Source organism: Ailuropoda melanoleuca, chromosome 4, assembly GCF_002007445.2.
Source record: "Ailuropoda melanoleuca isolate Jingjing chromosome 4, ASM200744v2, whole genome shotgun sequence".
NCBI classification, from domain to species: Eukaryota; Metazoa; Chordata; class Mammalia; order Carnivora; family Ursidae; genus Ailuropoda; species Ailuropoda melanoleuca.
In genome coordinates this window covers 67913935-67939101 of record NC_048221.1, presented here as the reverse complement: position 1 = coordinate 67939101, position 25167 = coordinate 67913935, and the positions used below count along the sequence as shown (strand labels likewise).

At 37.8% G+C, this 25167-nt stretch overlaps 1 protein-coding gene across 2 annotated transcripts in view; it reads right to left on the bottom strand.

Moving 5' to 3' along the window:
* The window catches only part of MGAT4A (alpha-1,3-mannosyl-glycoprotein 4-beta-N-acetylglucosaminyltransferase A), a 121148-nt gene extending 96285 nt beyond the window's left edge, over positions 1-24863 (bottom strand). For both annotated transcript variants that reach the window (XM_011225885.3, XM_011225886.3), the window contains exon 1: positions 24500-24863. In XM_011225885.3, coding sequence (XP_011224187.1) covers positions 24500-24593 — 94 coding nt within the window. In that variant the 5' untranslated portion in view covers positions 24594-24863. The remainder of the gene's footprint in view (positions 1-24499) is intronic.
* Positions 24864-25167: the final 304 nt, after the last annotated feature.

Sequence of the window (25167 nt, the reverse complement as noted above, 5' to 3'; positions counted from 1 at the left end):
AATAAAACAAAAGTGTAGAGAGATTATCAGCAGCCACATACTGCAGGAAAGACAGACTTTGGAGAGTTGGCCCAGTCAAGTTACTGAACAAATAAGCAAGTGAAACCACCAACAGCGTCAGGGATCCAATTTTAAAAGTAAGAATCTATAGTTGCATCAATATATTATCTAAAATATACAGTAGTCAACAAATATGTATGAGACAAAGGAAAAATAGAAAGTGTGACCTGTACTGGGAGAAAAAAATAAAAAGCAGTCCACAGAAATGGTCTCTGAGCATTCCCAGATGTTGGATTTAGCAGATGAAGACTTTAAAACAGCTACTATAAAAGAACTAAATAAAACCACTTTTACAGAATTTAAGGAAAGTGTGATAAAACTGACGTAATGAATAGAGAAAATAAAGGGGTAGAAATTACGAAACAAATGGAAATTCTGGAGTTGATGCTCAACCTCACATTTCTGATGGCAAAAGAATCCGTGAACTTGAAGTTAGATCAATAGAAATTATCCAGTCTGAAGAAGACAGAAAGAAGATTGAGGAAAACTGAACTATCATCAAGCATACCCAGGAGAGGAGAGAGAAAAAGTGGTAGAAAAATACATGGAAAAAGTAATGGCTTTACACAAACTAGGAATAGAGGGGAACTTCCTTAACTTGAGAAAGAATATTAACAAAAAAAGTCTCCAGCTAATACACACTTAATGATGAGAAACCAGATGCTCTCCTACTAAGATCAGGAGAAAGGCAAGGATGTCTGCTCCTACCACTCCTATTCGATGTCACAGGGGAAGTCCTGAATGACGCAGAACAGGGAAAGGAAATAAAAAGTATATAGGTTGGGAAGAAAAAAAAAACCTTTGTTTGCAAATGACATTGTCTACATGGAAGATTCCAAAGGTCAACAAAAAACTCTGGGAACTAATAAGGAATTATAGCAAGTTTTCAAGATACAAGGTTAATACACAAAATCAAGTGCTTTCTTATATTCCGGTAATAAACAATTGGATTTGAAATTAAAAACAGAATGCCATTTACATTAGCATCCCCCCAAATTAAATACTAGGCTATAAATCTAATAAAATATGTACAGGATCTATGGGCAGAAAACTACAAAACTCTGCTGAAAGAAATTAAGATCTAAATAGGTATTTCATGAGGTCTTTTCTTCCCAATTTAATCTATAGAGAAAAATCAATAAAGACTAAAGTTAGTTCTTTGTTCATTTGGTTTTTGGGGGAAGATTTTTACAAACAAAAAACCCAGGTTCAGATGGTAGTATCCATGGTTGGTTCAACATCATAAATTAATATTATTTCAGGGGCTCCTGGCTGGCTCAGTCAGTAGAGCATTCAACTCTTGATCTCAGGGTTGTGAGTTTAAGCCCCATGTTGGGCACAGAGATTACTTAAAAAAAAAAAAATACACTACATTAACAGAATAAGAGACAAAAAACCATGAATTTTAACAGATGCATTAAAAGCATTTGATAAAATCCAACACTCATTTATGATTAGGAAAAAACCTGTAATTCACATCATACTTAATAGGAACAGGGCAAGAATGTCCATTCATGTCACTTTTTTTTTTTTTTTTAAGTAGGCTCCATGCTCAATGTGGAGTCCAATGCTGGGCTTAAACTCACAACCTTCATGATCAAGAGCTGAGTTGAAATCAGGGAGGGAAAGAGGGAGACAGAAAGAGGAATATAAATTTTTCAAGTTTCTAAAGGGGAAGGACAAACCGGTAATATACCAAAAACACAGGACTTATCTCAATAACCACACTGGCTGCTACAAGACAATAAAGGCATGTCTTAAAGATTCAAAGGAAACATATTTTTCGAATTAAAATCCTCTACCCAGCCATCAATTTAGTGTGAAACTAGAATTTAAAAATATTCAAGCATGAAACTATTCAGGAAGCTACAAGAGAAGGTGCTCCAGCAAAGCAAAGGAAAAAGTCAAGAAAGAGGAAAACTCAGGATCTGAACATGGAAGCTCAAAAGGGAGGCAAAGGGAACTCCCAGGATAATAAAGGACAGAGTTTCAGGAGGAAACTAACTAGAAAGAAAATAAAACTGATAGGTTATCTGGCATAGTAAAGCATCTGGAGAGAACTACAATGGATATATGGCATAGACAATCAACTGGAAAAAATAGCCATGCAGAAAATGATACAAAAGAAAAATGAGACAACTATTAAAACCAGGAAAAACAAAGTTGTACAATGAACGAAAGGTCCAATACTTGGCTCAAAAGTAAGATATATTTATTCGGTCACAATGATGTAAATATGGAGTAATGAGTTAGCTAAAAATTACAATGTAACTATACTGAAAGAATGAGAACAAAAAAAGGGAATAAGAGCTAAATGCTCATCTATAATAGGAAGTCCATAGAGGACATCTAAAATTTTTTTTAAAAAATCAAAAAATAGCAGATATATATAATTTATAAATCTGGAAGTATCAGAGAAAACAGCCAAAAGAACTAAAAATAGCTACTTCTAGGAACTGGGACTGGAAGAGTACAGAGAAATTAAGCTGGACACCATTCTTTCAACAGAAGAACGTTACTGTGAGCACGTTACACTTTAATAAAAATGTTACTTAATTTAAAGGCACAACACACACACACAGATAGTAGTAACATGGCTTTAATTGAAGGACCTAGAAGACAGAACCAGAAGACCCACTCCGACTAATAAGAATATGAGGAGGAAAAAACCATGAGAAAGTCATGATCACAGACCTCAGGGAACGGAGTTGGAAAGAGAGAGTGAAGAGGAAATGCTGGCAGGGGGCTGGGGGTATTTCTGTGGCCATCATGGAGCGCAGGTGAAATGCTGGCAAGGGGGTGCCAGGGAGGGTCAAAGGGACAACTAGAGATCATGGGAGTGCTAAGGCGTTTTAGCTAGACTCTGTGGGACAGGCAAGGCTGTGGCAAAGAGGGTGAGGGGAGGCACATTTGCATGAGTAAAGAAAGGCAACATTTTTTGGGTTAACATCAGGTGCTCAGGATGGTAATAACATAGGAGATGAAGATAAGCTAAATCCTGGAGAGCACGGAGATGCCAGGATTAGAAATGAGAGCTGTACATAAAATTGGTCTGTCCTCATCTCACACAACCCCTCAGCAGCATTCCACATGACTGACCGCTTTTCTCCTTCAAACACTTCCCTCAACTGATTTCGTCAGTATCACATTCCCCAACATTCTTCCTATTTCACCAACTGCTTCTCCTCCTCTACTTAACCTCAAAGATGGAGTATGACAGGGCTCAATCCTCTAAATTCTCGCACCCGTTCCCATGACTTTAAATTTCACCTGTATGCCAATAACAACAAAATGTGTATCTCCAGCTTAAGCATCTCAAATTAATCACAGAACTCTTGATGCCCATCTCTGCACCACACTGCCTCTTACTAGGCTTTACCTGTATTGACTTTGTGTTCTTTCAACATGCCAAGCTCATTCTTTTCTTTTTTTTTTCCATGTTTTAAAAGATTCATTTATTTATTTGACAGAGAGAAAAGGAGCACAAGTAAGCAGAGCGGCAGGCAGAGGCAGAGGGAAAGACGGGCTCGATCCCGGAACTCCGGGATCATGACCTGAGGCGAAGGCAGACACTTAACCGACTGAGCCGCCCAAGTGGCCCAATGTGAAGCTACTCTTACTTGAGGACTTTCATACCTGCTATTCCTACTACTAGGACTCCTCTTCATCCTACTTTTCTGGCCTCAGTTAAACTGTCACCTCCTCAGAGAGGCCTTCTCTACCTCTATCAGTCCTCATTCCCACCTCTGGCATTCTCACATTAGCTTGTCTTACTGTCAGTATTCCTTGCTATCCGAAATAATCTAGCCTGTTCAGTTGCTCAAATATTACTGGGAACTCCCTCCCCATACCCTTAGCATCTCTACAAATAGGTGATATCCTTGCTGTCACAGAGCCTATCTTGTTCCCCACTATACTGCCAGTGCCTAGAACAGTACCTTGTATATGCTCGGTAAACGCTAGGTAAATGAATGATTTAACAAAGCTAAGGAGAGGGAAAGGAGCGATATGAAGAAAGCTACTTACAAATCCACGAGCATTATGCCCATAAACCCCTCATATCCTGTAACTAATAAGATTAGTACATTTCCCTCAAGATCTAATCCATTACTGTAGCAGTTGAAGCACTAAGACAGTTTAGCATATGAACTTCAGGATAGTCCCCCAAGAAGAACAGACGAAGCAAATTCACATGCAAGGAGGAACTTTCTTGAAGGAAGGTGACAAGAGGACACGTGAGAGTGTCTTATTTCTACTTCACCTCGAATCTGAGTTTTCTGATAAGGAAACCCAGGTTATCTTTACTCTTGCATCCAATTGGTTCAGAAAGGGCAAAACTCATTTCGCTTGAGAAGAGAGCTTATTAACCTTTTAGATCTTAATCAGCACACCAAAAGACAACTTCCTTTCATGACTGCTTCAGCAAATGCTCGCTACCACCTCAGGAAATGGCTCCCCTCTCCTCACTGTTTGTACTCCCTTCTTAAGGCATTGATTGCCATTCTGTGCCTGTTCCGCATGCCTGATGAACGCACTGGATCATGCCCTCTCTCTCAGGTACACAGGCTCACCATGATCCTGAATGAAGGTTCTAGATCACTGAACTTCACTTCCCAGCACAAGTGAATCAGTTTCCCTGTTTTGCCCAAACATGGCCGTTCGCTATTACTGTCTTTCACTTCACTAACAGGGTGACTACATACTTATCTTTGCTCAGGACCATTCCCATTTACAACTATTACCCCAACATAACTATTCATAACACTTCCTTTACTCTCAAGCACCCCAGGTTGGACATGATATCGTCACCTAACTGCAGAGGAAATAAATAATGTCCAATGAACTATTATCTATAGTCACACAACTGGTTACGTAATCATGGAATAGTCTGAATTTAATGAAAATCAACGAACAATAACATTCCCATTACTAGATATCAAGAACCAAGTGTATCCAAACGTTGAAAAAGAGAACTACAATGTGGATGTTGAAGAGACGGATGATAACAGAGGTTTTGATGTCGTGTCCTAACCATCATCTACCACGTATGCAGGGACAAAGTCACATCTGCCGTGCCATGACCTAAACTCTAAAAGACAAACTTCTGAAGGAACAAGGATGAAAAAGTTATATATGTAGTCAGATGAACTTGGACCAGAATCTTGCTGGAAATGGGAGAACAGAGTAGTATGAAAAGTGGCCATAGTGTGACATCAGTGAAAATGGTGGAGTAGGGATTTCTAGGGTGTGCCCCTCCCCAAACAGTGAAATGATGTGAATAAAAAAAAAAAAAAAAAAAAAAAAAAAAAAAAAAAAACCAAGATGTTTCTGTGCATACAGAATAATGCTTGCATGCTACTTACATATGTAGCATAATGCCATCTGTGTAAACATTTTAAAACACACACATATACAGACATGGATACACATATAATTATGGGATTGACAGACATAAATCAATGTATAAAAAATGGATTAGAAGGATACACAAACACGGGCACCTGGGGTGGCTCAGTCAGTGAAGCATCGGACTCTTGATTTCAGCTCAGGTCATGATCTCAGGGTCACGATACTAAGCCCACCTCATGCTCCTTGGGGAGTCTGCTTGAGATTCTCCCTCTCCCTCTGCCTTCCCCCCCCCCACTCACATATGTACCCGTGTCCTCTTTCTCTCTCTCTTAAATAAATCTTAAAAAAAAGAGAGAGAGAGAGAAGTTCATTATCTAAGTTAAATCCTAGTTTATTTCTGCTGGATATTAGCAATCACTGCTTCTTCTTCTAAGTATTTATGGTGAGGAGCCTGGGTGGCTCAGTCGGTTGGGAGGCTGACTCTTGATTTTTGCTCAAGTCATGATCTCGGGGTCCTGGGATTGAGACCCCAGTTGGGCTCTGCACTCAGCAGAAAGTCTGCTTCAGGATTCTCCCTCTCTCTCTGCCCCTCCTCTCTGCTCACTCATGCTCTCTCTAAAATAATAAATTTTCAAAAAAAATCTAAAATAAATAATAAGCATATAGTCATGAAGTATATCTCCACAAATGCCAAGCCCTGTAATTAGCAATACCCACCTTCTTGTCCTTTAAGGAAAAAAAAAGAAAAGAAACAAACAACCCTGTTTGCTGCATTTTGCCTTGTAGCATCTTTCCCAATCTTTAAAATTGCCCCATGATCATTACCAGTAGAATAAAAATTAAAATTAAAAACCATAAACAAAAAAAGCCTCCAAAGAGCTCAAGTGACTTTTCTGAAATCAAGGAGGAAGCTACAAGGGAACCAAGGTCTCTAGACTCTTATTTCTCCCAAATGATAACACTGCCACTGTTCCTCAGGAAAAGAAAACCATGAACACTGTCTTTCACTTCTGGAAAGAGATTAAATCCTATTAATTCCAGAGTATCACTGGTCATTTGCAATCACTGGAGTTCTTTCTGGATCTTCTCTATGACTTCCAAATAGTTAAACATCTGTTACAAGTCATAAATTGTACACATTTGATATTATATCTTACCCTCAATAGGACTCACTCCTAGAAAATGGTTTCAAAGTAACTTAAGTTCCACACTGCAAACCTACATTTACTAACTACTAATAAAAATATTGCCTTTGGTTTACCTTAATCATTAACTCTGTTATAGATCAAAACATATAGTAGTCAAGCCTATGCCTTCGTCTATGATTTACTCAATGACAAGGTTACTTCAGTGAGCACAACTGACAATAGTCTCATTTTCACATCTATAATATACTAAATTTGCAACAGTCATTGATAATGTGTTTTAACCAAAGCCAGCAGTTTATAAGTGTCTTCCTCTGCATCAAAGCAATAAACCTAAACTCCTAAAGACTAATATTCTGCGCATTTCTGAACCAAAAAAAAAAAAAAGGTTATGCCACTCTAAACTATTACACACATTATGCTAGGAAGACACTTTAACAGTTGTACTCAGTAACAAAACAAAAATCCGTGATGACTCAAGTTAACACAGACTTCTTTCAGAAATACTGGTAACCAATAATATAGACATTTTGATTAAAGGTAACTTTGCTAGAGCATACAACAGATTATTTGCATGACTTAAGTATCCTTCAACTAATGGCAGGGTGAACTTTTTTTTTAATAATATTTTTTTATTACGTTAGTCACCATACAGTACACCCCTAGTTTTTGATGTAAAGTTCCATGATTCATTACTTGCGTATAACACCCACTGCACCATGCAATACGTGCCCTCCTTTAATACCCATCACCAGTCTATCCCATTCCTCCACCACCCTCCCCTCTGATGCCCTCAGTTTGTTTCCCAGAGTCCATAGTCTCTCATGGTTCATTCCCCCTTCTGATTACCGCCCCCTTTCTTCTTCCCTTTCTTCTCCTACCAATCTTCCTACTTCTTATGTTCCATAAATGAGTGAAACCATATGATAATTGTCTTTCTCTGCTTGACTTATTTCACTTAGCATTATCTCCTCCAGTCCCGTCCATGTTGCAGCAAATGTTGAGAACTCGTTCTTTCTGATAGCTGAGTAATATTCCATTGTATATATGGACCACAGCTTCTTAATCCAGTCATCTGTTGAAGGGCATCTCGGCTCCTTCCATGATTTGGCTATTGTGGACAATGCAGCTATGAACATTGGGGTGCATATGGCCCTTCTCTTTACTACGTCTGTATCTTTGGGGTAAACACCCAGTAGTGCAATGGCTGGGTCATAGGGTAGTTCAATTTTTAACTTTTTAAGGGACCTCCACACTGTTTTCCAGAGTGGCTGTACCAACTTGCATTCCCACCAACAATGTAGGAGGGATCCCCTTTCTCCACATCCTCTCCAACATTTGTTGTCTCCTGCCTTGTCAATTTTTGCCATTCTAACTGGCGTAAGGTGGTATCTCAATGCGGTTTTGATTTGAATTTCCCTGATGGCTAATGATTCTGAACTAACTTTTTAACCTAAAAGCAATCAAGGTAAAATGGATTTCTGCTAAGCTTATTGAAAACTGAAACCTCATACTTAAAAAAAAAAATGTGACATGAACAAATTGGGCTAGAATATGATTAAATATTAGCAAAGGAAATACTCCTTTAGAAGAAGCACATGAAAAAGTCCCATTAGGTGACCAACAGAATGAGACTTGGAGAAGCTCCTCTGTGGAGACCGCATTTAGGTAACACACTCTGCTGTACAGGGGGCAGCGGGCAGTCTGTCTCTGAGATCTGCATCAGACACACCTGGGTTCACATCCTACATTCTATCATCCAGTCGCATAACAGAGTGGGGTTAAATAATTTACTGGTTACTTGAGTGCCTCCATGTAAAACAGGGATTCAATACTCACCTACTTCCCTTGAGCTGTTGTGAGGACTAAATGAAACCATGGATGCAAACATAGCCAACAAATGGTATTCTCCATTGTTCCCAAATACCAACGCTATGCTTATGTTCAGTCAGGAGACCATAGGCTTATTTCTCCTGCAATGGCAGGAGTATATAGCAATAACAGAGTTCTAACCAGTCTTCTTATTTCTCTGCAAAATCATCTGCAAACAAATAGGACCTTACTACTGATTAAAAGTAAAAAAGGGGAAATATGAATGGATGAGACATTTGGGGGAATGGTGCAGAGCTACAAAAGAGACAACTTGAGATAAATGCAAATTATGACAGGCAACAAAAAATAAGAAACTTTACACCACAAGTCTTGAAGGTCAACTTTTTAAGCTTCACCTCCACAGACATAATGAAAGAACAAGGTACCAGGGAAAAGTCTATCATGACAGTAAGCCACCAGACATACAGTGTAGGGTTACGATATTTCCTAGAACAGTTACCTCTTTTTTCCAAAACTCATACACAGGATTTGTGAAGAAAAAAATTTTTTTAATTTTTGGTACTCTGAAATAGCAATCCAGGTGCCAACAAAAGTTTCTCTGCCCAGACCTTGCCAGGACTCACAAAGAGGTAAATTCAAGTAACAACTGGCTGTTTGCCACAGCAAAGAAAGAGATAAACTAGCAGGCAAACTCTTATCCTCTGTAACTTTCCACATTCTCTTTTAAGTAACAAGTCCCAGACTGCTGGGCTTCCCTGCAAAACTCCAATTCTACTGGAACTCCTCTTTAGAGAGCTGGAGTTCATCAACATACAGCAAAGTTGTAGTGATTGATGAAACCTCATCGAAGGAAAAGTAGGACACGGCAATGTGATCAGTTAAATCAGAAAAACCATTGACCATTTCCTATGAACAAGAGCAACACTTCTGTCCATCATTAAGTCTTATGGGCACCCAAACTTTGGTTTCTAATATAATTCCACTGAAAGGAACTAAGACTCTTAAGGCATAGCTAATTCCACATCTACTGATGGAGGGGAAATCAGGATGTGTTTATGAGTGTGGAAATAGGAGAGCAAAGCAAGGATGCTTTCAGAGATGTCAGGGAGAATTCTAAAGAGATAAAGAAACAGCCTAAAAGGGTCTCCAGTAGACAAGTTGTGACTACATGGGCATTTGAAGAAAAAAACTACATTTACTGGATATAAACTTATTCTGTAAATAGTACTAAGAATGAGAGAAATAAAACATTCAAAAACAGGCTGAAATGTGAAAAAGACAAAGAACAGAACATGTTTTCTATTATTATGTTATGTTAGTCACCATAGAGTACATTAGTTTAGAACAGAACATGGTTAATTTTCTGTTAATTTAACAAGTAGAAGACTTTCAATGTACCTGAGTATTTGTTTCCTCTAATAAGCATGTCTACTTATAAAGTACAGACATAAATTTGTATCTCTGTCTAACAAGAAATGGGGGGGGGGATTCTGTGCAAACTCAAAACTTTGGAAAAAAATAAGAAATGTAACAAGAACAAGAGGGTGGGGGAAAATGATCAGAGTAATGGTCACACAAAGAAGTTTGGTTTTGTTTTTTAAAAAAGAAAATATTCCATGATCTGTCCTAAAATGATCAAACTCCTAGACTAATCCCTTATCTTAGAGGAAGAAGAAAACTCTAGGTGGCCTTCCAATCACAAGATTCTAATAAGGCATGCTTAAGTTTGCAATATCTCTACCAAGTCAGGGCAATGATAAGAGCACAATTAAGAATCCTATTCCAGAAGGAAAATATCAGCATGGAAATACCAGCATGGGAAAAAACACAAAAATCTATATTAGCAATGGGAGCTTAAATGGCCTTATTAACCTAACAAGTTAGGTTTAACTGCAGAAAAGGACCCAACTAGATAATAAGCAGCCCAGATTTAAATCATCTTGGGAGAAGCAACCAGGTCCCCTGCCCCTCTCAAGACTCCGCCAATAACCCTGATCACGTTTAACATGAGTGGTCTCAGCAGACATTCACTTTTTCCCCCCATAGGCTGGTGAGATTTCTAAAACCTCAGAAAGGTATAAAAATAAGAATCCCATAAACTTAGGAAGGTTCAGAAATAAGGAAATGAATGAAGCCCATGCCATTGATAGTTTAGAAAAGTTTAAATATAAATATGGGTGTAAGTTTTGCAATATTTTTACTTGTCTGTCTACTGATTGAGGTGTTTGAAATTCAAACAAAACAGCTGTATTGGGCGCCTGGGTGGAGCTGGTTAAGCGTCTGCCTTTCAGCTCAGGTCATGATCTCAGGGTCCTAGGATCAAGCCCCACATCAGGCTCCCTGCTCAGTGGGGAGTCTGCTCCCTCTGACCCTCACCCTGCTCGTGCATGTGCGCTCACTCTAATAAATAATAAAATCTAAAAAAAGAAAGAAAGAAAGAAACAGCTGTACGTTAAAACAGAACTATGAGAAAAAAAGATGTGGCACACACATGAGTAAGTGCCATGTCATCACCTACCCAAAAAATGTACCCAAGTCTAAAGAAATAAGATATCTTGTTGGAAGTAAAATTCAGGACAAAGTAATAAGACAGTGACCCTCTTCATCATAAACTCTTCCCTAGTTCTTCAGATCTCTCACCTCCTCACTGGCGTCATATGTGCTTCTGATCTAACAGAAGCTGGCAGTCCCTAGACCCTTCTGATTCCCCTAGTCTCTTCCCACTTTCCTTCCACCTCTTATGCATGAGGTCAACACTTCTGGTCACTCAGGTCAAATGCTACCACCATCTGAGTCTTCTGCCACTTGTACACACCTCGGTTCAACCCAACATCTGCCTTCCCCATTATCACAGGGAGTACCTTTCTCCCATCAAGTTCCTCGTTATCCTTCGGACCAACTCACATGTCGCTTCCTATAAGGAGCTTTTCTAGGACCCCTTATCAGAATGCGCTGTTTTTACCTTGATGCTGTTATAGCACTGTGTCCACATCTCTGTGAGAGCAGAAAAACCAATATTGATTCTGAGTAGTGGTATGGCCTCTGAAAGTAACTTCCCTCATACGACAGTCTTGTGTCTCAATCATCCTTGCGTTCCCCTAGCTTGGTACAAGATGGGCAAACACAGCACTCAGCAAATCCTGCGCAAGCAGAAAGGCTAAATGCAAACTGCAATACAGAAATGAAATCCAAGACTTGGTTCCTTCAGAGGAGTACCACGAGAAAGACTGTATTGGCAACTTCTAGGTAAAACGCCAAAAAAAATCAGGTACCAACAAACACCAAGACACACAGTGCTAAAACGTTCTCCTTCCAGAGTTAGTTATACAGATGGGGCCCCTTGGTGACAATTCAGAGAGCTATACTCCTACAATTGTACACTTGCTATATGTATGTTATACTTCAACTAAAACATTTACTTGAACTAAAATTGCTCTGAAGATAGTGTTGAAACCTATTGAAATGAAGATACACATGCCAACTCAGTGTCCCCCTGGCTAGAAAATCGTATCATATTACCTCAACTGTGAAGAAAGTAAAAAGTCTGGCATGTGAATATTTATTACTTTTTAAATTGAAAAAATAAGAATACAGACTGCAATTTGCTTTAAGTTACCTTCTAGCTTCCTGTCAAAAAGGTATAAATAGGGGCACCTGGGTGGCTCAGTCGGTTAAGCGTCTGACTCTTGACTTTGGCTCAGGTTATGAGCTCAGGGTTGCAAGATGGAGCCCTGTGTGGGGCTCTGCTCTGGGCATGGAGCTGCTTTAGATTCAAGATTCTCTCTCTCCCTCTGTCTCTCCTCCTTTTTTATATATATATAAATAAAAATAAAAATATAAAATAAAGCTTCTTAAAAATTGGCCTACCTTTTGTCTTTAGGTTTTGAAAACTATTAAGTTTAGGATGCAAACAAAATATACTCAGCACAAAGAGACAAAATCTACCTTTCCTGAATAAGTTATTTAAATCTAAATGGTAATAAAACCAACTCTACCCCCAGACTTTCATGTTTACAACATAGGTGGCAACTACAGTTTTCATCCAAAAAATTGAGTTCTTGATTTCCCATGGTTTGGGAAAAAAATTAATGCTAAAATTAAACTTAAAAAAAAAAACCCTGTAAACTAGATTTCCATTATTCAAGACCCAGCACAATGCCTGACAGAAAATATGCACTTAAAATATTGAATGAATGCATTAAAAACCTAAATGCCCCTAAAGAGAAGAGTAGTTGGATGAATTACGGAACGTTCAACACAATGGAGTATGAACTTGTTAAAAAAAAAAAAAAAGAGGAAGAAGAAGAAGAATGAGGAAGATCTCCATGAACTGCTATGAAGCAATTTCCAGGACACACTGCTGAGTGGGAAGAGCAAAGCACAGACGAGTATCTATAGTATGCTACCCATCACATAAGAAAGGAAAGGACATGAGGAAATGTTCATGTGTCTGGTCAGTTTGTGCAACAAGAAATACAGAAAGAATAAAACAGAAAATGAGACTGGATACCTGCAAGGGAGAGATGGAAACTGGGGAGAAAAAAGGGAGACATGGAAATGGGGTAGAAGGAATGAGGAGGGACATTTCTCTTATGCTGCCTTTTTTTTAACAGTTGAGTCTCAGAACCAAGATAATATTTCACATACCCAAAATGTAAATGATGGCAATAAACAGGACATGGAGGGGAGCCCAAAACAGAATACAAACAGTAATAAATGGGCTTATGGATGGGCTTACGTGCATTATAAATGAATGGGATAACCACACTGAAAAGGGAGTGACTAAGAAATAAGCTAAGTAACTTTGGAAAACAGCATTTCACTACATAATTTTAAGACAAAGAGACCTGTATGCAGATTTTGTACCCTAATAAATTTATTTTTCACTTGGATAGTGGTGAGCAATTCTGAAACTACTGTCTGTATATACTGTAATTGAGTAAAGAAATAACTATATTGGGATATTAATGGCTTTTTTTTTTTTTTTTACTGTGGGAGACAAGATAAGTTACAAAAAAAAAGAAATGTAGAAAACAGAACAAACACTGACATACTGGATTAAAATGAGAGGGATCAGTATAAACTTGTGTGTGTGTGTTTTAATATATGTGTATACACACATACTTTCTTGCACTGTCTACTGAGAGGCTAAGTGGTGATGCCACGGTAGGAACGAGCACACCAAGACTGCATTCTTTAAAGGACCTACAGGGTCCTTGAACAGACGACTACTTCCAGGGCTGGGGCGGAGAAGATACAAGGTGAACCTGGAGCATGTTACAGCCCTGAAAAATAAAAAATGGCTCAGAAAATGAATGAGAACTAGATCGAGGTTCTGGTTGTGCAACACCGTGAATGTACGAAATGTCACTGAATTATTCACTTTAATATACTGTATATTTCATGTTATGTGAATTTCACCTCAATAAATTTGAAAAATATGAGAGGGGCATATTTTTTTTAAAGATTGATTGATTGATTGATTTGACAGAGATAGAGACAGCCAGCGAGAGAGGGAACACAAGCAGGGGGAGTGGGAGAGGAAGAAGCAGGCTCATAGAGGAGGAGCCTGACGTGGGGCTCGATCCCATAACACCGGGATCACGCCCTGAGCCGAAGGCAGACGCTTAACCGCTGTGCCACCCAGGCGCCCCGAGAGGGGCATATTGAAGGCACAGAAGCCAAGTTGAAGAAGCTCCCAATGGCCCCCTCTGGGACAACTGAAACATCAAAATCAAATTAAGTATAATAAAGGACCACATCCCACAGAAGAAAATAAATAACCGTGAGTCCATACTCATCTCAAGATATGAGAAAGAAATGGGGAAGAAGAGACATCTCTTCCTTTCAGCAGAGTTCCAATTACTAAATGTAGAAGAAACGGCAGAAATGGAAAATCACATTTGGCAAACACCACAGTAATAAACTGTTGCAGACAAAAATAATCAATGGATGTTAAAATTTGTGGGCAAAAGTATGATGAGAAACAGGATATCCACTTAATTTTAAAGAAGCCTCCACAAAATGCTTATTAATTACAAAGAAAAAAATAGTAGCTTTACATTGCAGAAGTCAGGCAGATACCAGTTTAGCCAAGTGATCAGAGGTAAAACAACCAGTGATAAGACACTAGAGCACCATGTGTACCTTGTGATACGATGTACTGGGAAGGACACAATGTCGCTTCTGTGGTATTCTTGCCAAAAATGCATTATTCCAATCTAATCATGAGAAATCATCAGACAAATTCAAATTAAGGACATTCTACAAAATAACTAGCCAAAGGCTTCAAAAGTGCCAAGAATGTAAGAGAAAATATTAAGAAAATTTCCCATAATGGAAGAGACTAGAAAACATAACTAAATGCAACGTGGGACCCCGGACTGGATCCTAGAACAGAAGGACATTAGTGGAACAACTGGTGAAATTCAAATAAGGTTTGTAGATGGGTTACTCGTACTGTATCAAGGTCAATTTGAGGGTTTAGAATATTATATTCTGTGGTAATGTAAGTTGTTCCTATGAGGGGGTATAGGGGAACTCTGTGTACTGTTCCTCAGATTGATCGTAAATCTAAAATTATTTTAAAATAAAAAGCTTAAAAAACACATTTATTATTCATCAGCTTACTGTTTATTTATCTTTTTTTTTTAAGCTATCTCCTTTCCGCCTCTCCTACACTAAAGTAGGGACTTTTCTGACATGTTCAGTAATATAACCCAAATCTCTAATAGTGCCTGACACACAGAAGGCACTCAGCAAACACAATTATACAATTTTGGTTAGTCAGAACTATGACAGTATACTCCAAACCCTAGATTTACTATTAATTTCCCTTATATCCTGTTTGAAAAGAGCATTCTTATTTTGTAAAGAAAAACTTAAAAAATCTAAAAACTTTATATTTACTGTTTTTATTTGTAAATAAGATCCATAGTTTTAAATAAAATGATTTGGCTTCTCTATTTTTATACCTAACAGGATATGCTATCCAATCTTTTCATGCACCCAAGGCTCTATCTTGGATGCAGCATACTGAGAATACTGGGGTCCCAAAAGTCATCCCAGTGGCTACTGAGGCAGTGGTTCCATGCCAGGAGAGGCAGAGCCAAGACATCCTCATGCAACTGGACCCCTCCACTCACCCAGTACTCGACTCCTAGAGTGGGAGTACCACTCAGAGAGAAGCTAGTCATTGTCCTCACTCCTACCTCGAGAGCCCTGGCTCAAAAAGTCTGCCTGGTGGAAAAGTAGGCCATAAAATAGATAGCTCCTAATCTCTTCCCAAAGGAACTAGCTTCATTTGCAACAGAGAGTGGAGGAGTTTAAACTAAGAGCTGTCTGAAAAACAGCAGAAGTTGTGGTGAAGGGAATTGAGAGAATTGTCAATCTAATGAAGATACAACCTAGATTATAGGAGTTGGTGGTTAGTTTGCAAGAAAAAACAAGGAAAGGGGACAGCTAAGAGGAGCCTTCCTGTGGTCAGAACAAATAGCAAAAACATTGAACTCAGAAACATTTCTTCAAGGAACCACAATTTGATTAGATTAATTGGTTTGTAGCAGAATTTATGCACCAGTGCACTGTTGTAAACAACAGAACAATCAGCCAGCAATTACTGTAGTGGTCACTGAAAGAGTGGAAGAGAATCCTACCAGTAATAACAGTCATCCTAGGAAGATTGTGGGCATACCCCAAACTGTGTTTCCCTGAGGAGCAACACACAGGCTCGAGCCTGTAGAGGTGAGAGGGAAGACAGACTAAAATAATCCAGCCAGTCACTAAACAAATAAACAAGCAAATAAACAAGCAAATGATAACAAGAACTGGGGTAGTGGTGGGAGAGTATCCAGTGTTGCTAAATTATATTACCAAGATGTCCAGTTTCCAACAAAAAAGTATAGGCATACAAAGAAATAAGTAAATATGACCCACACACCAGAAAAAAAGCAGGCAGCATAAGACACTCCCTGTGAGTGTGACTAGATGTAGGATTTAGCAGGTAAATAGTTCAAAGAAGCCATTAGAAATACACTCAGAGAACTAAAAGAAAACTTCACTGAAAAAGTAAAGGAAGGTATGACAATATTGCATCAAAGAGTATCAACAAAGAGAAATTTTAAGAAAGAACCAAATGCAAATTCTGGAGTTAAGAAGTACAATAATAGAAATTTAAAAATTCACTAGAGGACCTCAACAGTAGATTTGAACTGGCAAAAGAAAGAATCAGCCAACTTGAAGACAGACAAGTAGAGATTATGTAAACTGAAGAAAGAGGAAAAAAAGATGAAGAAAAATGAACAGAACCTCACAGAAATTTGGGATACCATTAAGAATAACATCATAAATGTACTGGGAATACCAGAAGAAGAGAGAAAGGTAAAAACAAAACAAAAAACAAAAAAACAAAAATATTCAAAGAAAATGACTGAATACTTCCCAGAGTTACTGAAAACCAGTAACCTACACACCTAGGAGGCAAAACCCATAAACAGACACATCATGGTAACAATGTTAAAAGTCAAACATAAAACAATCTTGAAAACCACAAAAGAAAAATGATCCATCACTGACAAGGGAACCCCAAGGAGAACAACAGCTAACTTCTCTAAAGAATAATGGAGGCCAGAGGTGGAAGGATAACACAAAGTAATTCAAAACAAAACAAAAACCCTGTCAACCAAATCCTAAATCCAGCAGAGCTATATTTCAAAAATGAAGGTAAAATGCATATATTCCAAGAGAACAAAAATTGAAAGGATTCACTGCTCGCAGACCTTCCTTATAAGAAATACTAAAGGAAATCATTAAGCTGAAGGCAAGTAATCCTAGACAGCAATTTAAACCCACACAAACAGCACCGGTGATTATGTAATTATAACAGACACCATTACCGCACACTTTTTCTCTCTCTTCAATTATCTAAAAATAGTATAAAATGATACGCATATAATGTATCACCGAGTCTGTAGCACACAGAAATGTAATATATTTGCCAAGAACAGAACAAAGGAGGTAGGTGAGAACAAAGCTGTAATGTGCTAAGGAAATAAAGATGGTAAAATAATAACAATGTATTGTTGGGTTTATAATATTGACAGATGTAAAGTGTACAACAATAACAACAAAAAAGGAAGGGTGATAGAACTCTACAGAAGTAACATTTCTATATATTACTGGAATTAACATAACTCTAAAGCTGATTCTGGTAAGTTAGGTATAAGTGATAAACCCTGGAACAACCACTAAAATATACTCAAAAAACAGTGAAAAAAGTCATTAACGAAATTAAAGTGCTACATTAGAAAATTATCAATGCAAAAAAAGTAAATAAGGAAAAGAGGAAGAAAAAAAGATGTGAAACGTGAAAAAAAAACTGATGGCAGATACGAATCAAACTATATCGATAACAGTAAACATGGATGGATAAACAGTCTAATCAAAGGTAGACATGTCAGACTAGATCCAGAAAATCATCAAACTATAGATTTTTGACAGGAGTCAAACTGTAGATTTAAAGCCACAAACAGATTAAAGTCAAAGAACAGAATTAAGCATAATACAAGCAGAAACCACAGAAAAGCTGGAATGGGTATACTGATATCAGACAAAACAGAACTTTAAAACAAAAATGTTACTAGAGATAAAGAGGGAATATTCAATAATAATATAAAATAAAAATTCAAATATTTAAAAATAAAAAATACATTCACCCAATAACAGAACACCAAAATACAAGAAGCAAAACTGACAAAAATGAAGAGAGAAACAGATAATTCTATAGCAAAGTTGGAGTCTTCAATACTCTACTTTCAATAATGGAGAGAACAACTAGATAAAAGGTCAACCAGGAAACAGAAGGCTCGTTTAGCGCTTGACACCAGCTGGACCTAACAGACATCTACGTAACACTCCATCCCACAACAACAGCATATATAGTCTCAAGTACACATGCAACATTCTAGAGGATAGAACATATGCTAGGTTATTTTTAAAAATCTAAATAAATTTAAAAGGATAGAAATTATACAAAGCATGTCTCCTGACCACAATGAAATGGAATCAGGAACCAATAACAGAAAAATTGGGGACACTCACAAATATGAGAAAATAAAACGACACTCTCCTAAACAACCAACTGGTAAGAGAAAAAAGTAAGAAATTAAAAAATACTTTGAAATGTATGAAAATCAAGACAGAACACACCAAAACATGGGATGCAACTAAAGCAGTGCCTAGAGGGAAGTTTATAACTATAATGCCCACATTATGAAAGAAAAAAAGATCTTAAATCATTAACCCTGCCTTCTAGAAAAGCCTTACCTGCACTAAAACAAAGAAGAGCAAACTAAGCCTAAAACAAGCAGAAGAAAAGGATCGAGATTAGGGTCGAAAGTAATGAAATAGAGAGTAGATAGAGAAAATCAAGAAATCAAAAGCTGGTTCTTCAAAAGGTCAACAAAATCGACAAACTTTTAGCTAATCTGAATAAGAAAAAAAAACTTATTAGAATACTAAAAGAGGGGGCATTACTACTGATCTTACAAAAATAGAAAGGACTATAAAGAAATAGGAAAAATTGTACACAAATAGATTAGACAGCTTAAATGAAATGGAGAAATCAGTAGAATACAACCTACAGAAATTGAAGGGAGAAGAAATATACAATCTGAAAAGATCTGTAACAAGTAATGAGATTGTATCAGTCATCAAAAAACTACACCAAACGAAAAGCCCAGGCCCAAATGATGTCAGTGCCGATTCCACCAAACATTCAAAGGATACTTACTTCCCACAAACTCTTCCAAAAATAGAAAAGAACATTTCCCAAATCTTTCTATGAAACAAGTATTACCCTAATATCAAAACCTGACAAACACAGTACAAGAAAACTACAGACCAATAACCCTTACAACTATGGATGTGAAATCCCAACACACACTAGCAAACCAAATCCAGCAACATTTAAAAAGAATTATACACCATGGCCAAGTGTTACTTATCCTAGGGATGCAAGGTTGGTTGAACACCTAAAAAATCAATTAAGGTAATATATCTTATCAGTAGGATACAGAACAACAACAAAATCACTCAATAGACAGAGGGAATTCATTTGACAAAATTCAATGTATTTTCATGATAAAAACACTCAGCAAACCAGGAATAGAAGGCAATTTCCTTCACCTGAAAAATAAAGGCATCTACTTAAAAACCGCAGCTAACATCCCACTTAGATGTAAAGACTGGCTGCTTTCCCCTTAAGATCATGACAAGGAGGTCAGCTCCTACATCACCTCTCTTTAACACTGAAATGAAAGTTCGAGCCAGAAAAATTAACACAAAGAAATAAAAGGCATTCAGACTAGAAAGGAAGAAATAAAATTATTTCTATTCACAGATGGCATGATCTGGCACACAGAAAACCCTAAGGAATCCACTATTAGAATACATAAGCTCAGCAAGGTTGCAGGATACAAGATCAATACACAGAAATCAATTGTGTTTCTACACACTTGCAATTTAAATTGACAATTTTAAGAAAACTCCATTTAAAATGCTATCAGAAAGTATAAAATACTTAGGTATAAATGTAATAAAAGCATTAAACTTACACTGTGTAAATATACACAAAAATTGTTAAAAAAAAAATTAAAGACCTAAATAAATGAAATCCTCTGTTTTATGGATTGGAAGACCTAACACTGTTAAGATGGTAATGGTACCCAATCTTATCTACATTTTCAATGCAATCTCTATCATAATCCCAGTTGACTTCTTTATACAAATTGACAAGCAGATGCTAAAATTCACATGGAATTGCAAGGGACCCAAAATAGCCAAACAATCCTGAAAAAGTATCAAGTAACAAGACTTACACTTCCCAATTTCAGAACTTACTACAATGCAACAAAAATTAAGATAGTGTGGTATTAGCAGAAGGAATATCAATGGAATAGAATTGAGAGTCCAGAAATAAATCCATGCATCTACGATCAACTGATTTCCAACAACAGTGCCAAGACCATTCAATGTGGAAAAATAGTCTTTTAAACAAATTGTGCCAGGACAACTGGATAGCCAGATGCAAAAGAACCAAGCTGGACCTTTACTTCATACCACACACAAAAACTGACCTCAAACGGATCAAAGGCCAAGACTCTTAGAGGCAAACATAGCAGAATTTCCATTATCTTGGATTTGACAATGAACTCTTAGACATGACACCAAAATCACAAGCAACAACAAAAACAACGAAAATAGACTGAACTTCATCAAATTTTAAAACACTTGGGCTTCACAGGGCACCATCAAGGATGTGCAAGACAACCCACAGAATGGGAGAAAATATTTGCAAATCATGCATCTGCTAAGGAAACTGTATCTGGAATATATAAAGAACTCTTACAACTTAATAAAAAGACAAATAACTCCTTTTTAAAAATAAGCAAAGTATCTGAATTGACAATTTTCAAAAGAATATATGCAAATTGCTAAAAGTATATAAAAAGATGCTAGACATCATTAGTCATCAGAGAAATGCCAATCAAAATCACTAAAACACTATCTCCCCACCACTAGAATGAGAATCGAAAGCCAGATAATAAGTGTTGTCAAGGATGTGAAGAACTGGAACCCTCATACGCTACAGGAAGGAATGCATAATGGTCCAGCTGCTATGAAAAACAGTCTGGCAGCTCTTCAAATGATTTAATGATGAGTTACTACATGATCCAGCAGTTCCGCTCCTAGGCAAATACCCAAGAGAAATGAAGACATATGTCCACACAGAAACATGTACATGAATGTGCTCGGTCTTCCCCAATTTCTGTATTGTGCCTGACTAAAGTAGGAAGTTCTTTAGGAGAACCCCAGCTACAAATGAGACATGTAAGGACTCTGGTCCCACTCTCACAACATCTGCTTACAACTTTCCCAACCTGTCCATTCCACAATAATTGGAATTCTGCCTCATTTAATTCTGCATACCCTGCTAAAACTGGTACCCCAGCCCAAACTCCATCTTCCCCGGCTGGGTTCCTAACATCCTCCCAAATTTACGCTAATCCCATGGATCAGCTCATGTTTTCTGCCAAGTGTTCAATGAAGACCTATGAAAAGTATGGTAAGAACTGCACTGGGATTACCAACTAAAACTTGAGAGTCTAGGAGTCCTATGTGCCTATGAAACGGAGTGTCTCATAATTCCAAGGCACAAATACTCTACACCCTTTCCGAACTTTGTGGCTGCACAAGGAGCTCTACCCGACATGCCCACTGTCTACTACTCTGCCAGGCATCACCTTCCTACTTATTCCTCTGTGAAGCGACTCAAGAATTAGTAGCCTCAGTCTCTGCTCTTCTGGGCCGTAGACCGACAGCTAAGAGCATAATCTCTGGAACCAGCATGACTGAGTTCAAACTTCACTTTACCACTTAAATGTACCACCTTGGCAAGTTTCTCAACCACTCTGCCTCAGTTTTCTCGTCTAGTGAAAGGGGGTAATAATTCCTCCCGGGATTGTTACAAGGATTAAACAAAATCATATATAACATGTAATATGCTTCCCCAGCACCATGTTATTACTTCTATCTCAATCTATTGATGGTATCATATTTGTTTTGTTTACCTGAATCTTCCCCTACCAGTCCCTGAGCTTCTCAAAAGGTGTTAAGTTTCTTATTTCTTTCATATTTATAGCATTTAATGCAGTGCTACGCAGGATAGGTACCTATAAAAGGGACCAATGAGTGAATGAAAAATAAAAACTACTGGCCAAGCGAAGTCAATGATTATGGAAACCATGCTTTCAATATAAAAGTCAGTGCACGTGGTTGATGAGTATACTAGAACTGAATATCTGAGATCAGGCCTGCTCTGGAAAATCCAGGCTATCCGACTGCCAGAATGATCTAGAAAGAATCCAAATGCTCAGCAGTTAGATCAGTTACATAAATAATGGCATTAAAACACAGAGGATTGGGGGGCCTGGGTGGCTCAGGCCACTAAGCGTCTGCCTTTGGCTTGGGTCATGATCCCAGGGGTCCTGGGATGGAGCCCCATGTTGGGCTCTCTGCTCGGAAAGCCTGCTTCTCCCTCCCTCTCTCAAATAAATAAAATCTAAAACAAAAACAAACAAACAAAAAACAAAAACAAAAAAAAAAAACAAAACAAAAACACCAGAGGATCTTACATAACCATAACAGGAGTCCTGTGTTGATACCTGAAAAAGTCTGGACAAAACACTAAGCAGAAAAACAGAGCAGAGTATGCATGAAAGGATTACAGAGCTGGTCAAAGAATGATAATTAAAGAGAACAGACTTTGTGGGTATCTAATACCAAAGGATGAAAGAATATATGTTTTAAATTTTGATTCTAAAGATAACTTTTTTTAAAAGGTTTTATTTATTTGACAGAGAGAGAGAGAGCATGTGCATGCATAAGCAGGGACAGCAGGCAGAGCAGCAGGCAGAGGGACAGGGAGAAGCAGACTCCCCACTGAGCAGAGACTGACATGGGGCTCAATCCCAGAACCCTGAGATCATGACCAGAGTCCAAGGCAGATGCTTAGCCCCCTAAAGACAACTTAATACAAAAAGAAAATAAAGCTTATAATTAATGCCTTTACACAGGAAACAAGGTAAGTGGAATGGAGATCCCAAAAATTTTAATCCCTTACATAAGACTCAGTGAGAAGGATCATGTTTCTCCATTACTATAACTCTGAATAGATAAGTTTCCTGATAAGAAAAAAATCCCTATATTACCCTATGGTCAATTCTCGTATTTCATAAGTTAACTTTTAAGGCCAGTCATCAATTTCAGTCATGTCTGGGACAATCAATAGTTTGATTAAATTAACTGGTCAAAGTTCTTCTTAAGTATGTCTTCTCCTTTTGGTACAATTAAAAAATGAAATCTAAATTGTATATATTTGTCCACAAAGAATGGTCTTCAGCAAGTTTTTCATTCATTTCTCCCCGAAATAATTCCTCTCAAAATTACAGCCCAACTCAGAAAAAAGAGGGTGATAGTACATTTGCTCAAAGAACATATCATATACTTTTCACTTTAATCGGCTTATTTTATACATACGTACTCACACAGATATACACACATCTACATATACATATCTATACACACGCCAGAGGAAAATTAAATAATGAATGCATCTTTTCTGTTATCTTTATATAAGTTGATAAAATAACGCCAGCAATAGGACCCTCGAATAACCTGGTGATGACGACCACTGCAAGTACGTACCTCCATCCTTCTTTGCCATCAACATTCCCTAGATTACCATAAGGAAGGGGGCACCTGCTTGGCTCATTAGGTTGAGTGTCCGCCTCTTGATTTTGGCTCAGGTCATGATCTCAGGGTTTTGAGATTGAGCCCCGAGTTGGGCTCTGTGCTGGGCACGGAGCCTGCTTAAGATTCTCTCTCCCCTTCTCCCTCTGCCCTTCCCCCTCCTCTCTCTCTCTCTCTCTCTCTCTCAAATGAATAAAATTTAAAAAAGAGCAAAGGTATTATCCCCAAATATCACTTAACAAAAACACAATTCAACAGTCTAAACACAATAAACTTAAATTTTGTTTCCAATTTTTGAGTAAGAATTTATCCTCACCCACTTCATAAATACTCTTGCCCAAAGAGCAATCTGTCAACACATGTAGTTTAAATCACTAACTACACAGCACCAAATCATTACTATAATCAGCATGTAAATTTCATGAAGGGGCTGATTGTGTCCTTTCAAGCACTTTAAACAACATCCAGTACAAGGAAGCTTATTAAACATTTATGATGTTTAATAAAAATAAAAAGCCCAAACAAAAGTCTTTATTATTCAACTTGGCTGCCATGTATAATATAACCACTGATCAGTATCTATTTGTCCAAGTGCAATTATAAGGAATCGAAAACAAACCCTATTCAAATTAGAATTCAGCCTCCTCTGTCCAAGAATACAGTTTCATTTTTGTATCAGAAGGAAACTAGGAGGCCACCAGCAGAGAGCATGCAACATGCAGATTGTTGCGGGATTTAACCTCAGCATTTATGCACTCTTTACTACTACATTTCATGTACATTTTTGGAGATATTTGCCTTACCTTTCCCATTTTGCCACGTAGTATACCAAGATAAAGTCAGGAACGAAGTGATAAATGCTAAAACAGTAGCTACAGTTCCATTTCGGAGCCTCATCTCATTTCACCATCACACTGGTTCATATGTTTATGATGATAACCAAGACTGTCCTCTTTTTAATCCTGAAGTCAACTGAATCCAGTACACCTGGCTCTGGGCCAGTAAAAACAATCAGTAAGAGAAGTTCATTTCAGATGCTCTGCCCAACAAGCCTAGCAGCAACACTGTTCATAACAGCTATACTGGACTGTCTTCACAGTCTTCCTCGGCTGCTGTCTCAGGCGTCTTTCTTCCTATTCAGGGAAAAAAGAGAAAGAAAAACTTGTTCAATAATGCAAAATATTACTTTCTTCATTTATCATTCGCCATTATCAACAGACTTTGGGCTGGGCTAACCTCCATCTATAAAGATCATCCCGGCATTTAAACAACTCATTTAATATACTAGGATCATATGGTATTTCTCCTCCAGAAAAAGGGGCTTCAAACTATATTCCCTCCTTCCTCACTGATTCTGTTTTGTCTGCAAAAGAAAGTTACGGTTCATTACGTAAAGGGGGAAGTTGTGGGGCTCGTTAAACAAATAGGAAGCCACAGATTCCCAGCTGATAGCTGTGAGGATCACACAACA